This window comes from Strongylocentrotus purpuratus, unplaced genomic scaffold (assembly GCF_000002235.5).
Source record: "Strongylocentrotus purpuratus isolate Spur 01 unplaced genomic scaffold, Spur_5.0 spur5_scaffold_3, whole genome shotgun sequence".
Taxonomy (NCBI): Eukaryota; Metazoa; Echinodermata; class Echinoidea; order Camarodonta; family Strongylocentrotidae; genus Strongylocentrotus; species Strongylocentrotus purpuratus.
The window spans coordinates 32428313-32455163 of NW_022145609.1; the positions used below are offsets into that span (position 1 = coordinate 32428313).

Consider the following 26851-nt stretch of genomic DNA (forward strand, 5'->3'; position numbering starts at 1 on the left):
CATGCACCATCCAAACTTCTTTGGAAGCACATAGGGGTGATAAATCAATATCAATATGATAGGCGCTACTCAAGAACAGTTTATTATCATCATTATCATGATTTCTCCTTCGGAATTTAAGATGTCAACGAATGCCAAAGCAACACGACCAACGACTGTGATCAGACCTGCCACAACATCCTCAATGGGTACTACTGTTCTTGCAACGATGGATTTACTCTTTCTCTGGATACACATTCGTGTATAGGTATGAATGCAGGAGGACCGTAGAAACTAGGGCTCCGGCAGGGCCCTGATTCAATCACATTTGTTTATCAATGCGAGATTTCTATGGCTGATTTACTCTCAGTCAATCAAACGCACAAATTTAAAGGCCCACTGCACTACTTGTAGCTACTTGCGCCCTCTATGTAACAAACAATGCCTAATCGGTGACCATTGGTCCCCCATGATCCTCTTTTTCTTATGTTAACTGAGAGCTGAGTTGATGAGATAACCACCTGTCCAGTGACCTTGCCGGGCAATCTAATCCCTCCTATAAACTATGGCAGATAAGCTTTAAGGAGCTTATAACAGTTATTGTTACATGTCATTGAGAACAAGTTTCATGAAAAAGGACCTTGGTCAAAACATAATTATACAAGTAAAAATAGTCCTTTGGCAATTGATGAAAAATAGACAAGAAAATAGACAAACTAGAACAACCATAGGAGATACAAAATATATAAATTTTTAGTTTAAAGCGTTTGTTCAAAATTGACAAATTTATTAGAATCTTAGCGTTCTTCAAAACTTGCGAGATTCAACAGTTACTAAATGTGCAATATCACTTCTTCTTACCTTATATAAGAACTGAATTATTCATACCCCTTGTATACTTGATGTTTATCATATGTTATTCGTAACTCAAGAAAGGTGGACTAGTTGAATTAGGGCCATTGTTGAATACTTTATTTTTAATAGATGAAAGCTTTAATATGTAACATTCTCAAGAAACATTATCATAGGCATGTCAAACATTAAATGATGTTCATGAGCATGATGTATAAACTTTTTTTCGAATTCACAGGAAATTGTTAATGATCTATCCACGAAAATCAAAACGAAAATAAGAATGAGAAAAGTTGTCATAAGTCTTCCTATCTCTATGAAGCATAAACATATGTATGCCTCTTCACAATCCTGATGAAACTAATTTGTAAGCTTTGTTATAACATATATTGTGTTAATTTAATTTTAATTTTTTTAACAGACAACGCAGGTTGTACACCTACTGCAATGAACAATACTGGTTCTCCGAATTGTACATGTGAACCTGGTAACGAGTTTGGTAATGGAACCTGTTCAGGTGAGATTTCTTGAAGTGCATGTGTGTACATAAGTTATGTAAGAATATATATCACATGCATGTAAATAGCTCTCGCTTCATCATCCAGATGTTATAAAACCATAAATTACTGATACGATAGCAACTAAATTCAGAAAATCAATCTAACGCAATTTCAATAGCCGTGTGCATTTCCTATTAAAATGTGCCAACATGACAGTGATATACGTATTCCGAACATGATTTCTAAGGAACATACAATAAGGTATTGAAATCACATCTTACTACTTCTAAGTAAAATACCTTCAGCCAACCCTTAATTGAGCAAAACTGATGCAAAGTATCTATAGTAGGACATGAATCTAAAAATATACATATTTGTTTTCATATAACTGTACCATAACCTCCAAATACTACGTAAATGTGAGTAAAATTGTATGTTTTGTCGTGATTTCAGATGGGACCCGGGTAGCGTTTCAAGAAACGTCATATATAAAAGTTCACAGACATCTACCGTAATTGAGCACTATACAAATCATTGTTATTATTAAAACATACCTTGAGTTAGATATTGTAAATAGAAACAAATATTTGTATTAGATGTTGCTTATAACTATCGGCGTGCATGGTGATGTAGATATACAGTAGGACTATACACACACTCAAGAAAGAAATATTATCGACAGTCCTTTTCAGGACTCCCCAAACCTCCCCCTCTCTCTCTCACATGGTGCAAACCATAAACCTATAAATATATGTATGTTTATGCAGATTTTGATGAATGTTCAGAAGGAATTCAGAATGACTGCCCTGAAGTTTCAACATGTATAAATACAGATGGGGACTACTTTTGTGACTGCATGGATGGCTATAATACAGTCAACGAAACAAAGTCATGTGAAGGTAAAATAATACTACACTTAGATGTCATGTATAGCGTATGAATGAGCGTATTGAAAGAGATAGTTGTGACATGCCTGCACGCATATGATCCTTAAGTGGCGTATGCCTGTGTGCTTGTCACAACTATCTCTTTCAAGATGCTCCAGTCATGAGGGTTTGGGGACATTGATTATAATTATGATTAGAAATTATAAGTTGTAGTAGAATTTAAAAAATATGTTATTGGTTTCTCGTTCTGTATAAAAAACATACATTTTTATATTTATTATTGCTTATTGACGATTTACTTATTGACCTTTATACCATCTTTTTAAACATACATATTCATGTGCATTAATATTACGTTTACATTTGATTCATTTACATTTGATACAATTTATACAATGTAATACATTGCGTAGAAAAGGAAACCAATTAAAATATACACTTGATTTATAACATGCTATCGCGGGGCTACAGCATGAGCATGAATCTTGATGGGCTCGCAGCCTTCAGTTAAACTAAAAATTAGATATAAAAGGTAGAGAGTGACTTGCTGTTATAATAAAAATATAAAAAAGGGGGATGAAATTGCATGTTTTCTATCTACAACAATAAAAACATGTTCTAATAAGAAGACGAGTTTATGAATTGAATGTTGCTTTGTAGTAGTTAGGCTATTTGCTGTTACCTATCTGATAATCATACCAGCATCTACATAGCTTTGGCTATTTTAGTCATGTTTTATTCATTAAATTTTCATCCTATGATTTTTTATTTGTTTTTATATGTTATCATTTTGTATTGAATGTACATTTGTTATTTTGTGGATATTGCTACGATCATGTCTTTTAACTACAAGACCAAGATTAAAAAACAGTGCAGCAACTGATTTTGTCATGCTAAATAAATATGTAATTTGAATAAATGTAACATTTTATTTGTCCCCTTTAGATATTGATGAGTGTGCTACTGGCAACCACATGTGCAATGAAAGTTTGAATCGTGTGTGCATGAACACCGTGGGGAACCACACCTGTATCTGTAACATGAATTTTACCCTTGTCGACGGATCATGCATATGTAAGCTTTGATATAGTACAATATTTTCACATTTATTTAGGTGCAAATATTTAGATTCTGGCTCAGTTTACACGTATTTAAAAAAGAAAATTATATATTAACCATGTAATTGAATTCATGCAAACAAAAAAGGCTAGAAACATCGGGCAGATTCCAGGAGTTAAACAAAAAATCAGGGAGTGATCAAATGTTAGTGCTTATATCTATCATAGATTATGTTAGTGAGACAACTCCCTGTCTAACCTAGTGTGCGTTTATTGTCTGCATAGAAATTTAAATCTCACCATTTAATCGGGAGACAGGTATCAAAGAAACACATTCCTGATGGAATAAATGTTAGAGTACCTTTAACTTGTCATCCTTTCTAAAATATCTCCCGGCTATGCTTTTTAATATTAGAGTACCATGCCTAAAGAACGTTTGGCACGTTACAAAAAGGAAGAAAGGAACTTTAGAATATAGCCGTAGAGTAGCATTAGTGTGTGTGCATGAGGTGGAGAATAGAAAAACGTAGATCGCGGAATTCCTGTTTACAAAAAAACCTTTCCGTCTTTTGGACTCCGAGCTTCAGGTCCCCCAGGGGTATAACCTGCGTGCATGAAGTGCGCTCATTTATTTGACTTCCCAGTTCTTAGGTCAACAAGTTGCAGCTTTTCGCACCACAACGTTTTGCTAATCTATCTAAAATTTATTCAGCTTTCATTTGATATTTCTTGTGTATTTCCAATAATGCTTTCGCTGTGATATCTATACTAATGAGGGTGAGCTGACTGCTTTAAAATGTATTTCATATAACTTTTTACTGATAGCTGCTTACTCGTACACTCTGGAACTGAATTTGGACTTCATCAACGACATAGCAATCCAGCATTATACAGACACTGAACAAAACCGGAACCGACTAGCCAAAGAGGTAAGACACATTATCACATACTAGTTCTTGGCATCTACCCGATTGCTAAACTTGTTGCAGGCGCCAAGCAATGCTATTGTGTGTGTATTGGGTTTGTCGACGTAAATCAATCAGATATGATTTTCTACGTCTGGAGACCAACTTTTAACGTCACCAGCTGGAAGACGTGACTCAGTTTTGAACCAGATCATAGGTGAAAAAATTAAAGCTGACCAAGTGAATATACCACTAGATCGACGCTAATCTTTATCCTGTCATATATTATAGGAAATTTTCCTACAGACCTTCATTTTTTTTAAAACAAAAACAAATGCTAAATTTCCCGCGTAAATTTCTATGACAAATTTGCTCTCATGCATTCAAATACCATGGCTTCAGTAGCTTTTATTTATAACAGTTAATGTAAGTAGTTATTAATTACAAGTTTTACGAAAAAATATGGCCAAGTACTGTTTATTAAATTGATATTGTATTTAATTAGAAAATTGAATTTAAACCAACAAGAGAAAATAACAGGTGTAATTTAAGCTTTCTTTTAAGATAATTTAGAAATGGGATTTCTCCTTTTTTTTTTAGATGAATGGATGTTTTTTCCTTTCATGAAATTCATTATTCAATGAGTATTAAGTTATGAATTTGGTGGTTTAAAGAAAACTTGTTCATGAAGGAACCCTAAAAATATGTCTGGACTCTAAATGCTTAACCCATGCATCGCAGGTGTTTGACCAGCTTAACAGTACATCTGTTATCGGAGATGGGAGCCTCGCAGATGTTATTGTGACTAGTTATACCGTGGTCGGTGGCAGCGCTTTCGTCGAGTTCCGGATCGACTCGTTCAACCCTAAACTGAACGCTACCTTAGAGTCTGTGTTCACTGACTCCCTTCCACCTAGCCGAGTATTTGGGTCGAATAACCGGATCGTCGCACAAGGTGAGATATGTTGTTATGCCTCCGCCACACATTTTGAGCATCAGAGGCATTATGTGTTTGGGTTGTCCGTCCGTAATCATTACACTTAGGAATGAATCAATTAAGGTATCATAGTAAAACTTGGTGAGAGTATGTACGACATTTTTTGTGAGATGATTCAGTTTGAGAACTGTGTGGCCTATTCTAGTATCTGTCACGGTCCACTCACTTATATAATACAATGCACAGTGGTAGAACTATACTGACTGCACAGAGATACAGCATATGTAATGTGTGTACACAATGACCGGTGCATTTTCTTCAATTCCAATAGGGTCCATTTAGCATTTATTGCATTTATTGTAATAGGTTGATTTTTCAAAAGTAGTTCCTTTCCTGTTATACATGTATGTACTATAATTGCCAATACTACTTCGAAATGTACTTACGAAGGGTAGAGAAAACCATATTATTATAATCAATATTCTTGATACTTTTTTCATCTCACACGGATGTTGTAGACGTCGACGAGTGCGAAGTGTTTACTGATGCTTGCCGTAACGGGAATTGTACGAACACCGTTGGGAGTTTCTACTGCACGTGTAACAAAGGCTTCGTGGGAACAGGAACAGATTCTTGCATAGGTAGAAACATTTTTTTTTAAATTTCTGAAGGTATAATGAATAGTAGTGAAATCCTTTATCTCTTATCTTGCATCTAAAGAGATTTCTTGCTTGTAATAATGACTTGATTTAGACATCCTTTTTTTCCCCATCCTATTTGAATGTTCATTTCTACTAACTGGCTTCACTTAAAAAAACTACAGTTATATACACCCATATACAGGAATGATAATTCTTAATTATACTCGTGCCTTGAGCATTTGATTGTCAAGTGGATTTGGCCCCTTATAAATCTTATGTATTCTCATTGTTATAATAATTTACATAGATATATAGTACATGTATAACATCAAATAGTCACCTGGATACGGATTATACTTTTTCTGCATTACTTTTTTTTTCTTCCTATTGCATTTTATTGATTAATTCTTCCTTTAAATCCAGAGTACAATTAGTACATTATTTGAGTAGTTGTTCTTCTATTACTGTACCTATATGTAATGATTGTCATGATCGTATATATTTGTATTTTTAGCCTGTAATTATTTTATTTTATTTTATTTTGTAATTAATTTGGCAACAGAATTTGTACATTGGCTGAGATGAAATTTGATTAACTAAAAAATTCAATTAGATAAATCTGTATGTATATGTATACTCCGAGTTTCACACCTTGCAAGCGATAATCAGGCAATATATATATATATATATATATATATATAAGAATAAGAATATTCCTGCATCGGTTGACGAAAAGTAGACAAGTGAAGAAGGAATAATGAAAAACAGCTGGTGTATGCGATACAATATACATTTATATTGAGAAAGGTTGTTTATGTTATATAAGCATAGGAAATTGTAATGTTTTAATAGAAATGATATTTTTTTAACTAAACAATAAGAAACTCACAAATGATTTTGCATCTTTATCAGAACTCAACCTTATCTTTAAATCTAATAAAATTTTGCAAATGCATTTTGTATACATTTTGTTTTGATGAACAGATATAAACGAATGTCTAGGGGAGAATGACTGCCAGCAAAAATGTTACAACGAGGATGGTGGATACTCATGCGCATGCCGGGATGGATACGAGATGGATGGCAAATTTAATTGCACGGGTAGGTTCGATCAAACACCAATTTCATGTGATTGTGTTAACATGTTCCATCACTTCACTTACAATGTTCTGCATGTTACAAGTTACAGTACTCTAGCCATAATATATTCATGAATGTTACTTTTGTAAAGAGATTTTGCAAGTTTAAATGCACTCTACATTAATATAGAAGCAACTTGTGCGTAGCCTATCTGAAGCACTCGTTCGCGCTCGTAAAAATAGAGCTTGTATGGAACCCACATCCGACTTGGGTTTCGTGTGGGATATTTTATATTTCTTTATTTTTGTTCATACTCTCTATATGTTAGCCCATAGAAAGCAGATGTAATTTTTTAGGGTAATTTTATACATTGTAGCAGTGTACAAACCGTTTTATTACTTGATTGGAAAACTTTTAATGTATTCTTTGAATATACAGGTGTAGGAATCCACTCTTTGCAGAGTAATATTTTTGTGGATTTTCACACATTTTGTTGTGGAAATCAACGTACAAAATAGTGAATCCACGCTCAAAAGAATAGTTTAAACTAGTATTTTGAAGTGGATTCAACTCGTAACGAAACGATCTCTCTAAGCGTGATTCGAAATTTGTATTTGGATACATATATTCCAGGTATTCAATCATTTAATGTCCTATTGGAAGAAGATATTTCATTGAAGTGCGATCATCCGTTACATTTTGATAAGACATTGAAGAGGTTGGTGGTTGTTTTTGTTTATAATGTCCTAGTGAGAATTTGGTTTAATTTGCTTTGAGCTATTTCTGATTATGATACATTATATTCCGCATACTAAGAATCTTGCTCTACGATTGGTCATAAGTAAATCACGTGATCAAAGATAGTTCACCCATCATTGATGGGAGAAGCAACAAGTTCGTTGCCCTTTGTAGATAGTACTACTATCTACAAAGGGCAATGCACTTTTACTGAAGACAGAGGTACTATCTACAAAGGGCAACGCACTTTCACTGAAGATTATCCAAAAGCGCACTAAAATAGGCGTTATTAAGCGCGCATTACCAATGAGCGCAATTAAAGCAAACACATGCGCGCACCGTACCCTCAAGGGGTTGGGTTAAACTTTTAACCTTTTTGGTGTGAATTTTATTTGGGCCTGGTGTCTTTCATGTAGATGCATACACATCCTTTTCTTGTTGTAGTTATATTGTTTTTAGATGTGGAATATAAAGCAAATAATCACCTTTCGGTTTCAGGCGATGGCAAACTATCACTTCCTCGTCGATCAGAATGTATACGCTATCTTTCCTCAGCTTCGCTTCGGAAAGATAGCTACATCCAGATCGCCTCGGAAGTGATAGTTTGTCCCATCACCTTCACCAACGGTAGTTATTTGCTTACTATTAACCTGTTGACTACTGAATTATCTAATTCCCATAGGCTTAACACAGGGACCACCAGGTTCCAGTAAGCAATGGGTTAACTTGCTTGTTCTTTTTTTGCAAGTACATGTAGCTTCCCTTTAATGTTTAAAAAGTCAGGGAAGTAATGCCTGGAAAAATTGTATCTTCTGATATTATTTTTTTCTTACTTAAACAACGTTAATATCACCACCAAGACTTTTGTGAAACTAATTCAAGGGAAATTTCAAAACCCTAGCTATTGCAATGCCCATTGAATTATGATGTTTGTAATACCAGGAGGGTGTTTCACAAAGATCCTAAGTAGAACTTAACCCTAAGTTGGACTTAAAAATTATGGACAGCCATTGGAGTCTTTAAATGAAATATATTCAAAAGCAGAAATTCAAGTATTTTAGACTTTTTATTAATTCCACATCCAGAACATGAAATCTCCTTGATGATAGAAAATATGAATGATTTCAATAAACAATGAATGCCTTTCAAAATAACTTTTACAAAATATTTTCAAAGATGCTAATGGCTTTCCATATTTTTTAAGTCCAACTTAGAGATAAGTTCAACTTATGATGTTTGTGAAACACCCCCCTGGTTTTGTAATGACTCCTTGTAAAGGTTGCCCGTTGCAAGAGGGGATGAACAAGTATAGTGAAATCATCTTGGGGTGATTTGTTATAAAGTCTTTGTGATCTTAAAATCACAACATGCTAATGTAAGATTGCCAGATGTAAAAAATAAAGTATATTTATTTTACTTAGATATTGACGAATGCTCCAGGAATTCATCGGCCTGTGATTCTGAAAATGGAGGGTGTCTGAACTCAGTCGGCTCTTACAACTGTTCATGCAATCCTGGATATGAATTAAGCAATGATGGCATTACTTGCAATGGTAAGGATGTAATGTCACATTAGTGTCACCTTTTAGTGACATCTTTAAATGTCTTTTGATCCTGAACGAATTACAAGTTGTACATGATTATAAATTCCAAAAGAATATAGAAAATGCAAATCCATTTCTGTTACAGACAGTACACTGTGCCATTGATAATAATGATTGAATCTGAAATAGACTTTCAAATTTTTTAAATAGCATTGTAGAGTAAAATTTATGATTTACTATTTTTGTGTACAAATTAGCAATTTCTTGTATATTTTTCATAGTTTTCAATCCATTTTTAAGTTTTTACTCTATGAAAGAGTAGAGATACAAATAATTGTTGCAGATTTAACCCTTACTGTACTGGGGGGGGGCCTGGGAGGCCCCCCCCTCGACATTTTCGAAGATTGCGCCGCAACCGCTCGGAATTTTGAATTGTCGTTTCATGACTTTTTTCCCTCAAGTCTTACGCACATTTTGATACCATTTTAGTAAAAATCGGATATACCTGTAAGGTGTTACATAACAATTAGTATGCGCATGTCATAAAAAAAGTGCTATAATTGCATATATTCATGTACAAGCAGAAATGTGAAGCTATGAATTGATATCAAATTGCTTTTATATGTTTCTCAAAGTAACTTGATGTATTTCAGAACAAAAGAATACATTAGAAATAAAACAATAGATATAATAAGAAATAAAAAACAATAAAATACATAAGAAAATAAATAGTTGAAAATCGCATCAAATTTGCATAAATTATCATTATTAATTACTTCAAATAACTTTTTTGTGATAGAAAAGAAGTTTCATTTGAATAATGAGTAACAACATTCAAAAAGTGAGTCTGACAATTTTTGTAAGGATTCTAGTTCCCGATATATATTTCCGGATTTGATATTCATGAATGCATATTCATAATTTATGCAAATTAACCTATTAATTTTCAAATATCATAAAAATAATGAAACCTCATGAATTTGAGATGAAGGAAACAATTATTCAATACATTTTCAAGATTCTTCACAATTCTACGGACAAATATGTAGAGTTTTCTGTAAAATGCATAAAATTAGCATTTTGCATAATTAATTAGGCTATAACGACAAAAATTTGCATATTAGCGAAAAACTAATTATACCATCTTGTTCCTTACATAAATATCTACAAACACGCAAATTTTCGCGTTCATCGGACATTCGGCGGCCGAGATCATAGGGGGGGGGGCCTCCCAGGCCCCCCCCCCAGTCAGAGAGTGCTCGAAATAGCCCAGTACAGTAAGGGTTAAGAGGAAAAGCTGAGTCATCTAGACTTTTCTTAGATACTGACGAATGCTCTGCAAGTCCATCTGTTTGTGATTCTGACAATGGAGTAATAATAATAATAATATGAATTTATAACGCGCACGTATCCGAAACTTCCGATCAAGGCGCGACAAATTAATATGCAGATTATACGAAACAGTTCAACAGATATTATTTCTACACGTAATTAAGGTTAAATCTTAGATAAACAGGAATTCAAATCTTATATAAATATAAATTTAAGTATTGGATAAACAGATATACAGTGCGTCCCAGAAAAAACGAAACCGAGAAGTATCAATGTTTTGTCATAATTTAATCAAAACCATAATTAATGAATGATACATATTTGGAAAGCTTAGAGTCTCCTCTTTCAGTTGATGCTACTCAGATGATGCATATTTCACGCATGAGTGATTAAAAGCAATTTCAAGGAAGGAAACCAAAAAGACATTTGGCGGGCGGTATCTGAATTTCGAAGAAAAATTCACATTTCTAGAAAGTTGAGTTTCTGCCCTTTCATATGACACCTCAATCAGGAAAAATGAGCGAGGAATAACAAAGTTCTGTTTGTTTACTTCCCTGCCTCAGTATTGTTGTCCACATATATATTAAAGTCTCAGACAAGCAAGACATTGTCATTTGAAGAAGCAACAGCATCTATGATGAAAATTGAGAATTCTTCAACAAACATATTGCGGGTCAATCCATTTCTAGTAGATGGCGGTGTATGAACTCGGCTGGCTCTTACAACTGTTCATGCAATCCTGGATATGAATTGGGCAATGATAACATTACTTGCAATGGTAAGGATGTAATGTCAAGTTAGTGTCACCGTTTAGTGACATCTTTAAAATTATGAGAGCCTATTAATGTCCGTTGTTTTTTCTTTAATCGTATTTCAGAAACTACACCTGGAACAACACCGGGAACTTCACCTGAGACAACATCGGGAACAACATCGGGAACTACACCAGGACCAACACCGGGAACTACACCGGGAACACCACCAGGAACAACACCGGATATGACACCGGGAACTACGCCGGATACAACACCTGAAATACCACCAGGAACAACACCGGATATGACACCAGGAACTACACCAGGTACAACACCGGATACAACACCTGAAACAACACAGGATATGACACCAGGAACAACACCGGATATGACACCAGGAACTACACCAGGTACAACACCGGATACAACACCTGAAACAACACCGGATATGACACCAGGAACAACACCGGATATGACACCAGGAACTACACCAGGTACAACACCGGATACAACACCTGAAACAACACCGGATATGACACCAGGAACTACACCAGGTACAACACCGGATATGACACCAGGAACTACACCAGGTACAACACCGGATACAACACCTGAAACAACACCAGGAACTACACCAGGTACAACAACGGAAACACCACCTGGAACTACACCAGGCACAACACCAGGTTAGGTGAAGTTTTGTTTGGGGTTTAATGCTAGACACCCTATTATATTTTCAAGGATTTGGGTTCTTTGAATGTCATCTGGTTATTGCCTCTGTAAAGCAGCCTTAAACATCAGTCAAACCTGATATATGTAATTTTTAATGTGAAACAGCAACTGATAACCACACAGAAATCTTGAATTAGGTGTTTAATTATATATTGACGCATTTAACATTTGATTTTCTCTCAGGAACAACACAGAAAACAAAGATTTTTACTTCAAATTAGTGCCATTGACAAACTTATCGTCAAAGAATTCCAGAACTATCCCGATCTCAAAATTATATATGTATGATCAGAATGCGCTGCAAATCGAAAAAAAGTTCATTACAAAAAACAAGATCTTAATTCCTGCACGGGAGCTAACAGCTGATTTATCACAAAAAGCTATCGTTTAAACATAAGATAATTGCATATTTTGCAAGGTAAAATATCATACAATCAGTTGGTACCACTTTTTACTCACAATTTTGAAGGCATCTTTTGTCAGTACTTTCATAAATTCACACCCAATGCTGTAGAAAATTTCGTATCTGGACAAATTTAGGTTGCTTTTTCCATTATCAGATTTTTGAGATAGCGAACTAAGGTCACACAAACTATTGTCACACCACCATACAGGAGTTTGAAAAGAAAGCATTATTCATGTTTTAGTAAAATCTTGAAACTACCGGTAGTTTAAAAACCCTTGGTACCCCAGAAGTTAGAGGGCGATTTGATGATTGGACTACTTACCATTTGTGTGAAATCATGGGACAAATATTAAGAAAATTATGAGTGTTTATGAGATCACTAAGTCTATGCAAACCTAAAATTGGCAATTTGGTTTGTGGATTGTGATGCCTTTATTCACTATTTACAATCAACTGCAAAGAGCTTTGTAATCTTTAGGGAAGGGGCTTCAATGTTGCTTCAAAAGCTAACTTACCTGTATTTTAGAAATATATTAATCGTGGAATATTATACCGCAAAAATTTAGTAATTGAAGCCAGTGACTGGGGAGATAATACAGGAAGTACCATGGTCGGTTAGGTCTGGGGTACATAGAGTACCGAAGCTGTGACGTCATAAAAATCTATTTTTAGAATTTCTCAATTTTTTCCTTCATTTTCCGAAAGAGCATCAAAAGTTGGTTAGGAGCCAGCATATAACACTGAGTTCCCATAGGACATATATTTATTCAGATGGTCATATCTCAGCCAATACTTAACATATTTGATTGGTTTTCGACATTTGGACATTATTTTTGATGCTGTTTCGGAAAATGAAGAAAAAATTGAAAAATTCTAAAAATAGATTTTTGATGATGTCACACTTCACCACTCTATATGGTAACAGGCCACTTGGCTACGATTTCGTTTCTGATGACTATGATTATTATTAATATTATTATTATTATTATTATTATTATTATTGTTATCATTATTTCTACTTAAATTGTTATATTTATTTTTTATTGTTATCATTATTTACTGATTTTTTCCTTCAATTTCAGATGTTGTGATTTTCATTGTCATCACCTTCCGTAACACATACACGAGCGATCTCGCAGACTCATCGTCTCTTGCGTTCATCAATTTGGCAAATGCTCTCTGCAACCGTGTAAGTTTTTACAACAGTATAACCTCTCAGTTTCAGTTTTTTTTTTTATTGTTTCAATTATATTTCACATACTTTTTATGAAAAGCAATGATTTCACAAATCAAATGGTCCAAATAAACGTGAATTTTATTTACAGAGTCCAAAAGCAGAAAGTGAGGACCTCATATCGATTTGTTTGAATGCAATGATTAAAAGATTGAACTAAAAAGAAGATTGAACTAGAATAAAAGCGTGAAATATTAAGTGGCATATGGAGAAAGCTTTGCCTGTGCGTTACAGTTAATTTCACGATAGGCTTTTTTTCTTTAAAGAGACGAGCAATCATAGAAATATAATTTGTATTCTAAAAAGTGGCAATGTGGTTGTAAACCAAATTGCAGCTCAACGCGCCAGCTTGGTGGCCTGGGTATTGAAACAGCACTATGCACCCAGGTTTTCCTCCCCGACCAAGCTAGCTCAAACTGGCTATTAATATTGATATAAAATATATGAAATTATTACGAACTAGAAATCGAACACTTAAACGTAAAACAAAACAAATGTGAGATATCGGTCATGCAAAACTTTAGTGACTATTGTATAGCTTTTGGGGTGTTTTTTTCCCTATACAGTTGATCGAGTATTTCCGGAGCCTGACGAATGGCGATATCGTATGCGCAGTATTACGGTTCAGAAGCGGCAGTGTACTGGCAGATGTTAACTTGACCTTCCCTGCTAACGACACCTCCCAGGCACAGAACATCATGAATAATGTCGGAAACGTTACCGCGGTCGATATAGGAAATATTGAAGTTGGCAATGAAATATACGTCCCAACCGCCGTCAACTCAAATGGTAAGATCGAATTATACCTTTTCATCACTTTATGGTGTTGGGAGAGTTACCCTTTCTATCCTGGGGGCTTTAGAAGCCCCCCCCCCCCTCTACATTTTTTAACGCTAAAGAATCTTGCGCTGAAATGTTATTGCTTTTTTTTTTGAGTCTTGCGCTTCCTTTGACACAATTCATTTGAAAATTGGACCTACCATTATAAAATCATGTGACCTTTTGTTTTTGCATGTCAGCCCAAAAATTGATAATTTTCGTGATTTGTGTACAAAACATATGGAAATATTATTTTTCCAAGAAAGAGATAAATCATTACCTGAAGTTTAAAGTTAAGGAAAGGTTTGTTTTTTTCGGGGGGGGGGGGGGGGGGGAGTCAAAATATTTGAATTATAGTTAAAAATGAAATAATATATGTAATGAAAACGAATTTTTTAGTATAAGGAATATATGATTTATGGATAAAAATGTGTACCGTAAATATGCAAATGAATGAATTTTTCAAAAAAAAATTGAAATTACCATGGTATTTTATACACTTCACTTGACATGCATGCACACATATGCATGCCGAGATCATAGGGTTCTAAAGCCCCCCCCCCCCCTCCCCCCAGGCTATGCAGTTTCAAATAAGTCAAAAAGGTTAAAAAAAAATAATAACGCAAGTGTATGCTTCAGTTCCTCTGTATCTATCTGATATTAAACACAGTGCTAAGTGAATGCAAGTAGGACCTATATTGTGCACAGTTGCCATTCATTTAATTACATGGTATTGAGAGACACTGCCACGGTTTACCTCTTCATATCTAAACGAACCTTTAAAGGCACACTGTCCTACTTGTATCTACTTGCACCCTCTATATAGGAAACTTTCCCAATCGGTGCCTGTTGGTCCCCCATGATCCTCTTTTTCTTATGTTAAATGAGAGCTGAGTTAATGAGATAGCCACCTGTCACAGTGACCTCGCTGGCTCGCTGGATGGTCTAATCCCTTCTAGCTGAAGTAGTAAAGCCTGCCTTTAACAGCCGGGGCATTGATTCACGAAACCCTCGTAATTAAGAACAATTTTGCCGACATCCCATTGAAATGCCTGTTGATATTTGGTACACATGTTACGTTTCAATGGGATTTCGTTGACCATGTACTTGTGACAATTTTAATGCCCAGTTTGAGCCAAAAATAGAAGAAGTAGTTATTATTATTATTATTATTTGTGTTGTTGTATTAAAGTATTTTTCACCTGTGTCAGGGAAGGAAAAAGGAAACTTTATATATATATGTATATAAGCTTATCTGAACCTCGATCGGCTTCTTAGGGGATGCTAAACATATTAAGTATTCTTCTCATTATTTCTCCTTTTTGTCTCTTTTTATTCAACAGCTCCAGAGCCTACTACAATGCAAACAGAGACAACAGGTAGGCACACTACATCTTTTTCTTTTTGCTTTCTTCTTCCTATTTTTCTTCTTTTTATTTTTCATATTCTTCTTTTTCTTCTTCTCCTTCTCATTTTTCTTTTTCTTCTCACTGTCCTTTCTCCTGTCCTACCTTTTCTTAATTTCACCCTCTCTTTTTCAATTCCTCTTTTTTTACTTTTTCTTCTTCTTCTATTTTCTTTTTTACATACATCTTTTCACTATTCTATGAGTCATGTTAGGGTTCATTCCATAGCAGTTGTATAGTAGTAGTAGTAGTAGCAATATTACTAGTACAACTGGTAGTAGTAGTAGTAGAAGAAGAATTAACAGAAGTAGTAATAGTAGCAGTAGGAGTAGTTGAGGTGGTTGTGGTAGAAAAGTGATAGTGAAAGGGTTTGAGATCATTGACGACAAAATAGTGCATCCGGAGTCAGAAGTTCTGAAGTAGAGTCTGTACTTTATTGTGCTCTCATCGTTAAAAAGCCTCTGTAACAATAATAACCAAAGTTGAACAAAATATTTAAATCGTGATGAACTTACATAAAGGAAAGCTTATACTCATCACAGTTGTAAGGATAATTTGTTCAAGTTAACACAATATACATGTACTGCAATTCCTTCATATCATGTAACAAAATGACAAAAGCATTTCAATGAAACATCATTATTTCCAAATACAGTGCAAGACATGATTCAATTAGACTGATATTACTTTCACCATCAAAACTCTCATTAGGTGGTCTGTCATTGATTTCGTCAGAATTTTCTTTTTTTATTATTTATTTTTATTTATTTCACCCCCACTTTTTTGTGCAAAGCATAATTCCATTGATCGGTCAATTCAACTTCTTTCAATTTTGGCACAGTTATTAGTCAATGACAGAAGATGTGTCTCCAACATGTTAAAGTTCATCAGGTCATCATGACGTCATCGAGGCGCCATTTTGTGAAATTTTGTGAAAACAAACTTATGATCATATCTTCATAACCGAAAGTCATTCCTCAATCATATTTATCACGATCAAGGTCAATATCCGCCCGGTCAATATCAGGTCAATGAACGAGTGCATACGCACACAAATTTAAAATGCTTTAAATTGTCTTAAATTAATTTTGCATACGTTTCAGGCCATTTTGAGCATTTTATACAAAACCGCACACACGCGCATGTGCGCGCGTTTTCATTCGTCATGTCCGCAATATACAATCGCCATTAGTTTTCTGTCATGTTATTTCCTATTTTTGTCCAAACAATTTGACACTAAGTTTATCTCTTAATGACCATTAATACAAAATCCATTATAGCTCTTTAGGATGCCCTTTGACCCCAAAGTTTCTTTTTATATTTGAATAGATTATGAATTGTAGATATGATTTCATGTCTCATTTGGCCTCTTAAGTATATTGTGACATCTATAATTGCCTTGGAAATTAAAATACGAAATCGCATATTATTACGTCACCATATTTAAGAAAAATGGATTGTAATTCTGTAAATATTGATAGATTTTCTTCCAAATTTTGATATGTTGTAGCTGTGACGATTCTTAAGATCAGCGTCCACTAGATTTAATAACAGACCACCTAATTCGTCCCGATGACGAATTAAATTTCTCGTTAGTAATGCTTATAGGTATATTGCATCATTCCAATAAGTAAAATGAAATACAATCTTAAAGGTAAAGACCAGTTATGGTCATGCGATTGCATTGAGAAAGAAACGTTGTGGAATCGATCAGAAAAGGTTGATCATCTAGCATCTAGCATCTGCAAGGTTCTGGAATCATCAAAATGATACGAAATTTGGCCCATTCTTTGTAAAGTTACAAGCACTATACACAGAAATATGTATATGGGACTACCCTATATCTCTCACAGACCATGAGAGAAACAAATTTACCAAATATATGAATTAGTAGGCGGTTTCCCGGCAAATTTTGTATCATCATGTATTAGTCAAAACATATTCTTTCACATGATTGGTAATGAGAGCTTCCATTTCATTTTTTGAAATTGGGGCGTTTCCAATACTGGTCTTTACCTTTAATTATTAAACAGACCACCTGAACTTAATTTAAACAAAGTCTGACCACATTTCCTCCTACGTACAGTAGGCCAAATGTCCATGTGGTTGCAGTCCTCATTACACAGCTTAGAATGGCTTGCCTGCCTGCCTGCTATAGCACTCACCAATGCTAGCACTAACACAAAAGAAATGCTCTCATGCAAAGATCGAGTTCATTGAGAATCCCTATAGGGGGTACTCCAATTGAGTAATAGAGATACCCCAAAAGGGAGGGAAACAAATCAATGGGAATCCCTATAGAGGGGGAAGCATTGACTGAAGAAACAGGGGGGGGGGATCTTTGCACCACATAATTCCTATTTAAATTACAACATAAATTCCAATTTACAACAATAGTAGTAGACTACAGTAGTAGTATAATAGTAGTAGCAGTAGCGTTAGTAATTGTTATCAATAACAAATTCTTCAGTTCTATGACAATTTTGCTCTCATTGGGATTTCAGAAGCTTATAACAATTATTGTATCCTATTATTGATAAAGCAGCATTTAGCGAAACTGTCACAAGTACAAATTCACGGACATCCTATTGAAACCTGTGTATTCAAATTTCTGCATGATTCAATCAAAAGTTGGCAAACTTGTAATTATGACAGCTTTTGTGAAATGCTGCTGTGTTTACTACTGTATTTTTAATTACCGGTATGTATGTTTCTCTTACAAACCCTTGGTTACCAACTATGCTATGCACAATTGCAGTGTTCTTAGTTGTGAATTGTCCGCCAAACTTGCAGGCAATCATTTCAGTCATAAAAGGAAACTTTTTTTTTTTAAATATGCATAATCATTACTTTAAAACAGGTCTATATATTCATATAAATTATAAAAGAGACATTTAAAAATAAATTTCCGAAATAATGTGAAATTAACATTAAAAAACTAACAAATTCATAAATTGAACTAAGAAATACACATAAAACGAACAACTCTTTACAATTAAATAGGCATAAATTCATCTCAAATTAACTTTTGAAACTGTATATTCCAATTAATTCAATTATTTATTTACCATGCACCTGATTCGTGAAAAAATAATTTTATTGTGTAGAAATCTGATCAAAATGCACTTTCATCTAAAAATTTAAATTTGAAACCATCCCATTTTATTTGTTTGTTTACTATGTAAATATGTAAAAGAACATTCCAAACGAAGTTTTATTGTTCAGAAATCTTATGAAAATGGCCGGACATCAATTCATCTCAAATTAAAATTTAAGACTAACAAATTCACAAATTCATCCATAACAAGCATTTAGAAGTGACCAATTCATCCAAAGATAATATTTCAAACTCACAATCCATCTAAAGATCAACATTAACACCAACTAGTTTTATTCATTTCTTTATCCCACGCTACAGAGCCAGGTGGATTGTCTAATGGAGCTATCATCGCTATCGTGCTTGGTGTGGTAGCAGGTCTTCTTATCCTAGTCGTCTGCTCGTGTGGTTTCTTGATACAGGCATCGCGGAGGAACGCAGCTAAGTTTGCTGTAGGGTAAGCCAATTACCACTGTGAATCCAGGGGGTGGGGGTCTGCAGGCACAGTAATGCTTAACCAGTTCTTAGAGCCTTGAGTAGAGCCTAGCTTCGTCAGTCTCTGACTCTGTCAAATACAATCCCGAGCAGCTAAAGTAAAGAGTCTATGTAGTATGACATCGACCTAGTCTGACAGTGCAGGCACAGTGATACTTTACCACAGTGCGTAGAGCCTTGAGTAGAGCCTAGCTCCGCCTGTCTCTGACTCTGTCAAATACAATCCGGAGCAGCTAAAGTACGAAGTCTATGCAGTATGCCGTCAGCCTAGTCTGACAGTACGGAGTCTATGCAGTATGACGTCGACCTAGTCTGACAGTGCAGACACTGTTACGCACAGCGAGTGACAAGGGATTGACTGTGCCTGCACACTTGGGGGTAGACTAGGGGAAATTTATAAAACATTTTATTTGTAAATAGCTTTCTTTTACAGAATGGCCAAAAATGACAAATCTAATATTATTTTTATCATCATCATTAAGATCATCTTTATTAGTATTAGTTTTATCTTTATTATTATTATTTTTATTCTCATTATTAGTATTAGTTTTATTACTATTATTACTATTTTTATTTTTTATTATCATTATTACCATTTTTAGCTCATCCGGCCCGAAGGGCCCGATGAGCTTATGCCATGCCGTGTCGTCCGTCGTCTGTCCTTCCGTCCGTCCATCCGTCCATCCGTCCGTTTACAGTTTCAAAATGCTTCTTCTTCGTTATTTTTCAACTGATTTTGATTCTGATTGTTTCATATGATAGGGCTAGGAGGGGGATTTAAAAATTCTATACAGAATCGTAAAATTCATTATCTATGCTAATTTATGCAAATTTATTCGAACTCACAAAAAAGCTTCTTCTCCTTCATTTCTCGACCGATTTTGATTTGGTTTGCTTTATCTGGTAGAGCTAACTTTGGTACACTAAACTCCTACACAGTATTTTGAAATTGTTCTCCATTAATTAATTATGGTAATTTATGCAAATTTATTCCAAAAATAACAAAAATTTCTTCTTCTCCCTCATTTCTTGACCGATTTTGATTTGGTTTGCCTTATCTGGTAGAGCTAAATTTGGAACACTAAATTTCTACACAGAATTTTGAGATTTTGCTCCATTGGTTAATTATGGTAATTTATGCAAATTTATTCCAAAAATAATTTTAAAATCATAAAAATGCTTCTTCTCCTTCATATTTCGACCGATTTTGATCTGGTTGCTTTATATTGTAGAGCTAACTTTGGTACACTAAACTTCTACACAGAATTTTCAAATTTTTATTTTTTGATTAGTTCAAAAGTGTACCACATGAAATTTACGATATTTGTTGTTGCGAGATGCGGATGAGCGCTACGTCATTGACGTTCTGGTTTTATCCTTTCACAGAGAGACTTATCAAAGTCCATACAGCAGGGAAACCCCTGCCCCTTCTTTTTACGGTGATGATCCATGGGAGGATTCTGGGAGCTATGATTCTCTCGATCGCCGTGAATATGCAGTTAGCCGAGCGGTAGAAAGACTCGCACATGACCGTGGACCCAGACAACATGTAAGTTACTTGGAAAAAACTTTACTAGAAAATTAAATTTAGAGGAAAATGGCAGGTGTTTTTTTTTCTTGTGGGTGACTTGGATAACATTTTACTAAATAATTAAATGTTTGGGTGGAAAGATTTTGAAAGCAGAAGGCTGACAAGTCATATGACTGTGGCCGTGAATGCCGATAACATGTAAGTCACTTTAGTCCTTATTAAGTAACCAACAAATATGATTATTAACGAATTTAGAAGATCTATGCTCTTTCCCCTAGTCTCTGACTCCTTCATTGCAAGTTGCTCTGACTCTTCTTATTTTTGTCCGTATACAAAATAGGGCTGCAAGAATATCAAGCTCCAGGCTTTACCCTGTTTATCTACTTTATATTTAGTATTGATTCAGAATGTTGACTTTATTTCACATGTTCAAATTATGTATACTGTACTAGAAAAATTGTATTCCAAATTTACCTTCATATACATGGAAACCTCTCTGAAAATTGATATAAAAACCAATGAATTCAAAAATGAATTCAAAAATGAATTCAAATCCTTGGATAAAATTATAAGCTAGAAAATTAAATGTTTTGGGGGAAATATGGTTAATATATCGTTCATTAAGCTGTAAATAGAATAGGCTAAAGATTTGTCTGTGATTGGCCGTTTCTAAGTTTTCATGTGATTTTCTTTTTTTCAGAATGGACAGTTTCAGAGACCGTACGTCGTGGGAGGAGATGAAAATGTGAGTATCTTAGAAACACCATTGACTTGTTACACATGTATCATCCTGTAGAGGCCAAATGCGTGTAAACTGTAACATGATCGCAAACATTTTTTTTTACAAAAATCATTTTTTTCAATAGCCTTATCTATCACCAAGTGAAGGGGAAGTCCACCCTGATAGTAAGTTGGTTTTAAAGCTTATCTGCCATAGTTTACAAGAGGGATTAGAGCGCCCTGCAAGGTCACTGGACAGGTGGTTATCTCATCAACTCAGCTCTCAGTTAACATAAGAAAAAGAGGATCATGGGGGACCAATGGTCACCGATTAGGCATTGTTTGTTGTAAGAGGGCGCAAGTACCTACAAGTAGTGCAGTGGGCCTTTAATAGAAGCAGAAAAACAAGAGAAATAGGTCAGTGAAAGTTTGAGCGAATTCCCATTCAAAGTAAGAAACTTATGTATGTTGAAGTTGCAATCAATCAAACACAAATTGTGAAGTGTCTTGCGAGCTCCCCTAGTATTTGCCCTGTACTAACAAATTAAAAGAATCTATATTATTCTAAATGTAATTATTGAAAATATGTTTTATAATTCATCCTTAGTATAAAACAGATCCATTCCGTAATGAAAGTGAAAGTTTCCAACATTTTCTGTACTTTAAAAATTGGAGAAAATATCGAGCCCCCAAGAAACGTCACAGTGTTACCAATTTATGTTTCTCTGATGTCAACTTCAAATCCATAACTTTCATAATTTTAATCAGATATTGCTCACATTTTCACTAATTTATATATCTCATTTTTCTGCTTTAATTACAAACGACTTAATATGAGGATGGACTCCCCCTGTAAATGTGCCAAAATTACAATAATGTATCCGAACATTACATCTTGGGGATAACAAAAGGGTATTGAAATTTGCCCTTGACTAGATTTTTTGGAAAGTCTTTGCGATCATGTTTAATAAAGGTTCAATGAGGCACAACGCAAAGCAATGCAAAGCAATGATTGGACAGCAGTACAGTCATAGGCTCATACCTATGTGGGACAACATAGACTATTGGCTGGTGCACTATTGAAAAATGAGCACCCAAATCAATAGAGGACTGAAGCTGTGACATCATAAAAATCTATTTGTGAAATGTCTTCATTTTTTCTCCATTTTTCGAAAGAGCATAAAAAATATGTTAAGTATTGGCTGAGATATGACCATCTGAATTACCAGATTTCCTATAGGAACTCATTGTTATTTTCCTCTGGTTCATAATGTTATGAACCAGAGCAAAATAACTCTGGATTTTTATAGAAAATCTATTTATTCAATTGGTCATATCTCAGCCAATACTTAACATATTCAATTGGTTTTCGACGTTTGGACATTATTTTTGATGCTCTTTCGGAAAATAAAGAAAAATTTGATAAATTCCAAAAATAGATTTTTGATGACGTTGCACTCTATGTTAAGCAGGTTTAACTTACTTTACATTAGCTAGATGATATCATTCAGGGACTTTTCAAATGTACTGTGCTGTAAATTTTTTTATTTTTTTATAGATGAAACGGTTGTCGAAGTTGTAACAAGCAATAATGAAAATGCCATAACAACTCACAATAGATCATTTTCGGCTGAATGCACTAATTTCTTGCACTGAAGTTATTGGGTTAGGTTATTTCAAAGATAAACTATCTGAGTTGCACTTTTAGTTTAAAAACACACTCATTAGTTGGAATTCAAATTTGCACATGAACTTGAATTACATGTACCTTGCATACATAAATCTTAAAATGTAATAAAAATGCTTAAAATCAATATAGTCCTGTAGAAGTTTTTCAGACCTGGAAAAGTTGTTAAGTACAAGGTTTTTTTGTTGAATTGTGTTCTAGATGGGTATTGAAGTAAATTCAGCTTGGTTGCCAGCTTGGCAACCTTGAGCAACTTTTTTTAATAGCCATATTAGCATAATCATCTAATTAGCATAGGTGCAATATGTATTAAGATTAGCAATATCATTACATACTGCACATATTATATGCTAATTAGATGATTATGCTAATTAGGCTAATTATACTCCATATACATGAAATATCTTCTCATGAAGTAATGATTAATCTTTCAAAAGTGTTTTACAATGTTGCATTGCACCATTTTTAGGCTTTATAGATAAACAATGACAATGAAGTCCATATATTGTACATATTACGCTAATTATGCTATTTAAGACAATTGTATTACTTAAAAATAAAATTTGGTGTCATAATTGAATTCCTTGTCATAGATAACCATTGAAAAGTGGTATTATCCATGTTTTCAGGCTTCCTGGATTGAGATTAACAACATTATTACATATTGCACCTATGCTAATTAGATGATTATGCTAATATGGCTATTAACAAAAAGTTGCTCAAGGTTGCCAAGCTGGCAACCAAGCTGAATTTACTTCAATACTCATCTAAAACACAAATCAACCAAAAAACCTTGTACTTATCAACTTTTCCAGATCATGTACATGGTATATGGTACTGTCTACTGGACTAATGGCAGAAATTACTTCGACTTCAAACTAACCTTTTAAATGGCTGTGTTTAAGTCTGAATTCATTTATGAGGAAATTTCCACTTGCACATTAGTTTGAGGCATAGAAGTAATCATGACACAAAATTGAAAAACCTTAAATGTGCTTAAACCATTTTTAAAATTTTTCTCCTTCTTGTTCTCTTTATCTTTTTTGTTCTTCTTTCTTTTCGTCTTTCTCCTTTTCTTCATCTTTTTCTCTTTCTTTTTTCTTCTCGTTCTTAAATATCTCTTCTCCTTCATGTCTAACAGCGCGGTGTTGAACGGAACCCTTTCTACTACTGAAGAAAAGTTTCAGATGCTGGATCAGGAAATCAATGATTTTTTTTTTTTTTTCAGAAGGCTCTTGGAAAGATTAAGAAATTGTTAATTAGCTGTATGTAGGAATATTCTATGGAAAAAATTGCCTCCTGAAACAAATTCCATTTAAAATGCCTAAATATTCAACCTTATTTTGACAAAAAGATTCTAAAGTTTTGAGGCATTTAAGCAAGATACTGAGGCAATCTGTTATCATTTCGATGATTCTAAAACCTAACAGAAAACACCAATTCTTATATGATAACTGCATAACTTTTTTTCCAATCGCTATCAAACACTTTCTTTCACAATCCAGTCACAAGACTAGAACCAAACTTTATCTTTAAGTAGCGTAATTTTGTTACTTGTATCGCTCATTTTGCATTTGCATTTTTTTTTTTAATCTGATCATCAAATCAGCTTCCACTGAATGATTTATTCTTCCATTTATTTCATATATATATATATATATATATATGTTACTATAATTGTATGTAAGGCAATGAAAACTTGCTTTCGGGGGAGACAGGGTTTCGTCTCTTTTTTAGCTTACACATTTATAATCGGATGAAAACTATGACGATGTCTAGTTATGTTATATATATAATCTGGCAGTACATGTTAGTAATTTAAGTACAGCTGTTTTTTTTAATAATAATAATAATAATAATATGGATATTTATAAAGTGCCGGTATCACTTTGAAAAAAGTAAGTAGTTACATAAGTCGTTGTTGTTCTTTATCTAGAAGTAGAGCTATTTTGTTATTTATAACACTTATTTTGCGTCATTTAACTTAAGCATTTTTTTTGGTAATCTGATTATCAAATCACCTTCCACTGAATAATTTATTTATTTATTTATTTCATAAAATATATGGATTTTGCTATGATATTATGTAAGGCAATGAATACTTGCTTTTGGGAGAGACAGGGTTTCGTCTATTTTACCTAACAAATTTATAATCAGATGAAAACTATGACGATGTCTATATATGTTATATAATCTATAATCATGTAGTACATGTATAATGTTAATGTACCAGGCTTACGGGTGTATTAGTAGTCTGTGCAGCTGTTTATTTTTAATCACTTTAAAAAGTAACTAGTTACCCAGTATTCTACAAATGAATGGTTTGGGAGTATAAAGATAACATATGTAGGACAACTTTAGAAAATGCCTTCGCACAGACCCTAAGAAGGACGTAAGTCGATGTTGTTCTTTATCTTGAAGTAGCGCCATTTTGATATTTGCATCACTCGTTTTGTGTTAGCATTTTTGTTGGTAAACTGCTTATCAAATCACCTTCAACTGAATAATTTATTCATTCATCTATTTCACATATATATATATATATATATATATATATATATATATTGCTATCATTATGTGTAAGGCAATGAATACTTGCTTTTGGGAGAGACAGGGTTTTGTCTTTTTTTTATTTAACATATTAATAATCGGATGAAAACTATGACGATGTCTAGTTATGTTATATATATTTATAATCTGGCAGTACATGTATCATATCAGATTCACTAGTAGTTGAAGTGCAGCTGTTTATTTTTAATCACTTTAAACAAAAAAAGTTGTTACCCAGTAGTCTATGATTGAATGTTTCAAGAATATAAAGATAAATATTATACAGGACAAAATGCCTTCGCACAGAACCTAAGAAGGACGAAAGTCGTCGCTGTTATTTTTTATTTTTGTTTGGCAACCAGTCTGCACTAATTATATTTGCCACAAATAGTCTTTTTAAATATAGGTGGATGGTTTATTTTTACCTGACTTCTAAGAAATCATGTGTATGCTTGTATTTATGACCAAAGAGCACCAGTGCATCGACTTCATATCGAACCCGGGACCTCCCGGTTTAATAAAGGACTATATTTTGCATCATACTTAAAATATGGTAACGTGTGGTTTGTGCTCTGATCGTGAGTTTTGTACTACGGAATGGTTGTCATGGTTATACAGACATTGATAATTTTTCACGATGTACGCAATGTATCAGGAAATCAATGATAAGACTTTAAAGGTACTATGTCCCTTTTGTAGCCAATATCAAATTCTGTAAAACTTTGCAGGAATTATGAATATGTCAGGTATGTCCTGTCTTTGAAATTTCAACGTTAAGCAGTGTCCTATACAGTATTTAAATTATGCAAGGAAACCCGTTTACTTTCTAGACTTCACTGTCGGACACTATTGAGTGACTGATTGACTTCTTTTTTTTCTTTGGTAATAATTAGAGCTTTCATATTTCTCCACGTTCTCTTTAAGTGTCATTGTTTTACACCGAATAGATCAGGAGCAGACTAACCT

At 34.1% G+C, this 26851-nt stretch overlaps 2 protein-coding genes across 2 annotated transcripts in view; both read left to right on the forward strand.

The window, feature by feature from the left end:
- The window catches only part of LOC588509 (mucin-like protein), a 35565-nt gene extending 20476 nt beyond the window's left edge, over window positions 1-15089 (forward strand). Inside the window, exons 17-29 of the mRNA XM_030995889.1 lie at window positions 122-247; window positions 1253-1348; window positions 2099-2230; window positions 3164-3292; window positions 4102-4205; window positions 4923-5136; window positions 5637-5759; window positions 6744-6860; window positions 8999-9130; window positions 11331-11894; window positions 13429-13535; window positions 14147-14369; window positions 15070-15089. Coding sequence (XP_030851749.1) covers window positions 122-247; window positions 1253-1348; window positions 2099-2230; window positions 3164-3292; window positions 4102-4205; window positions 4923-5136; window positions 5637-5759; window positions 6744-6860; window positions 8999-9130; window positions 11331-11894; window positions 13429-13535; window positions 14147-14369; window positions 15070-15089 — 2087 coding nt within the window. The remainder of the gene's footprint in view (window positions 1-121; window positions 248-1252; window positions 1349-2098; window positions 2231-3163; window positions 3293-4101; window positions 4206-4922; window positions 5137-5636; window positions 5760-6743; window positions 6861-8998; window positions 9131-11330; window positions 11895-13428; window positions 13536-14146; window positions 14370-15069) is intronic.
- A 629-nt stretch (window positions 15090-15718) lies between these two features.
- Window positions 15719-26427, forward strand: LOC105436915. The gene is made up of 5 exons (XM_030996078.1): window positions 15719-15778; window positions 19224-19359; window positions 20784-20946; window positions 21629-21673; window positions 24477-26427. The coding sequence occupies exons 1-5, from the start codon at window positions 15760-15762 to the stop codon at window positions 24507-24509; spliced, it is 396 nt and encodes a 131-aa protein (XP_030851938.1). The 5' UTR covers window positions 15719-15759; the 3' UTR covers window positions 24510-26427.
- Window positions 26428-26851: the final 424 nt, after the last annotated feature.

Bases quoted from the DNA above. Each gene is read 5' to 3' on its own strand.
- LOC105436915 (XM_030996078.1), top strand. The intron at 19,360-20,783 runs GTAAGCCAATTA...ATCCTTTCACAG, and splicing joins GCAGCTAAGTTTGCTGTAGG to AGAGACTTATCAAAGTCCAT. The intron at 21,674-24,476 runs GTGAGTATCTTA...CATGTCTAACAG, and splicing joins TCGTGGGAGGAGATGAAAAT to CGCGGTGTTGAACGGAACCC.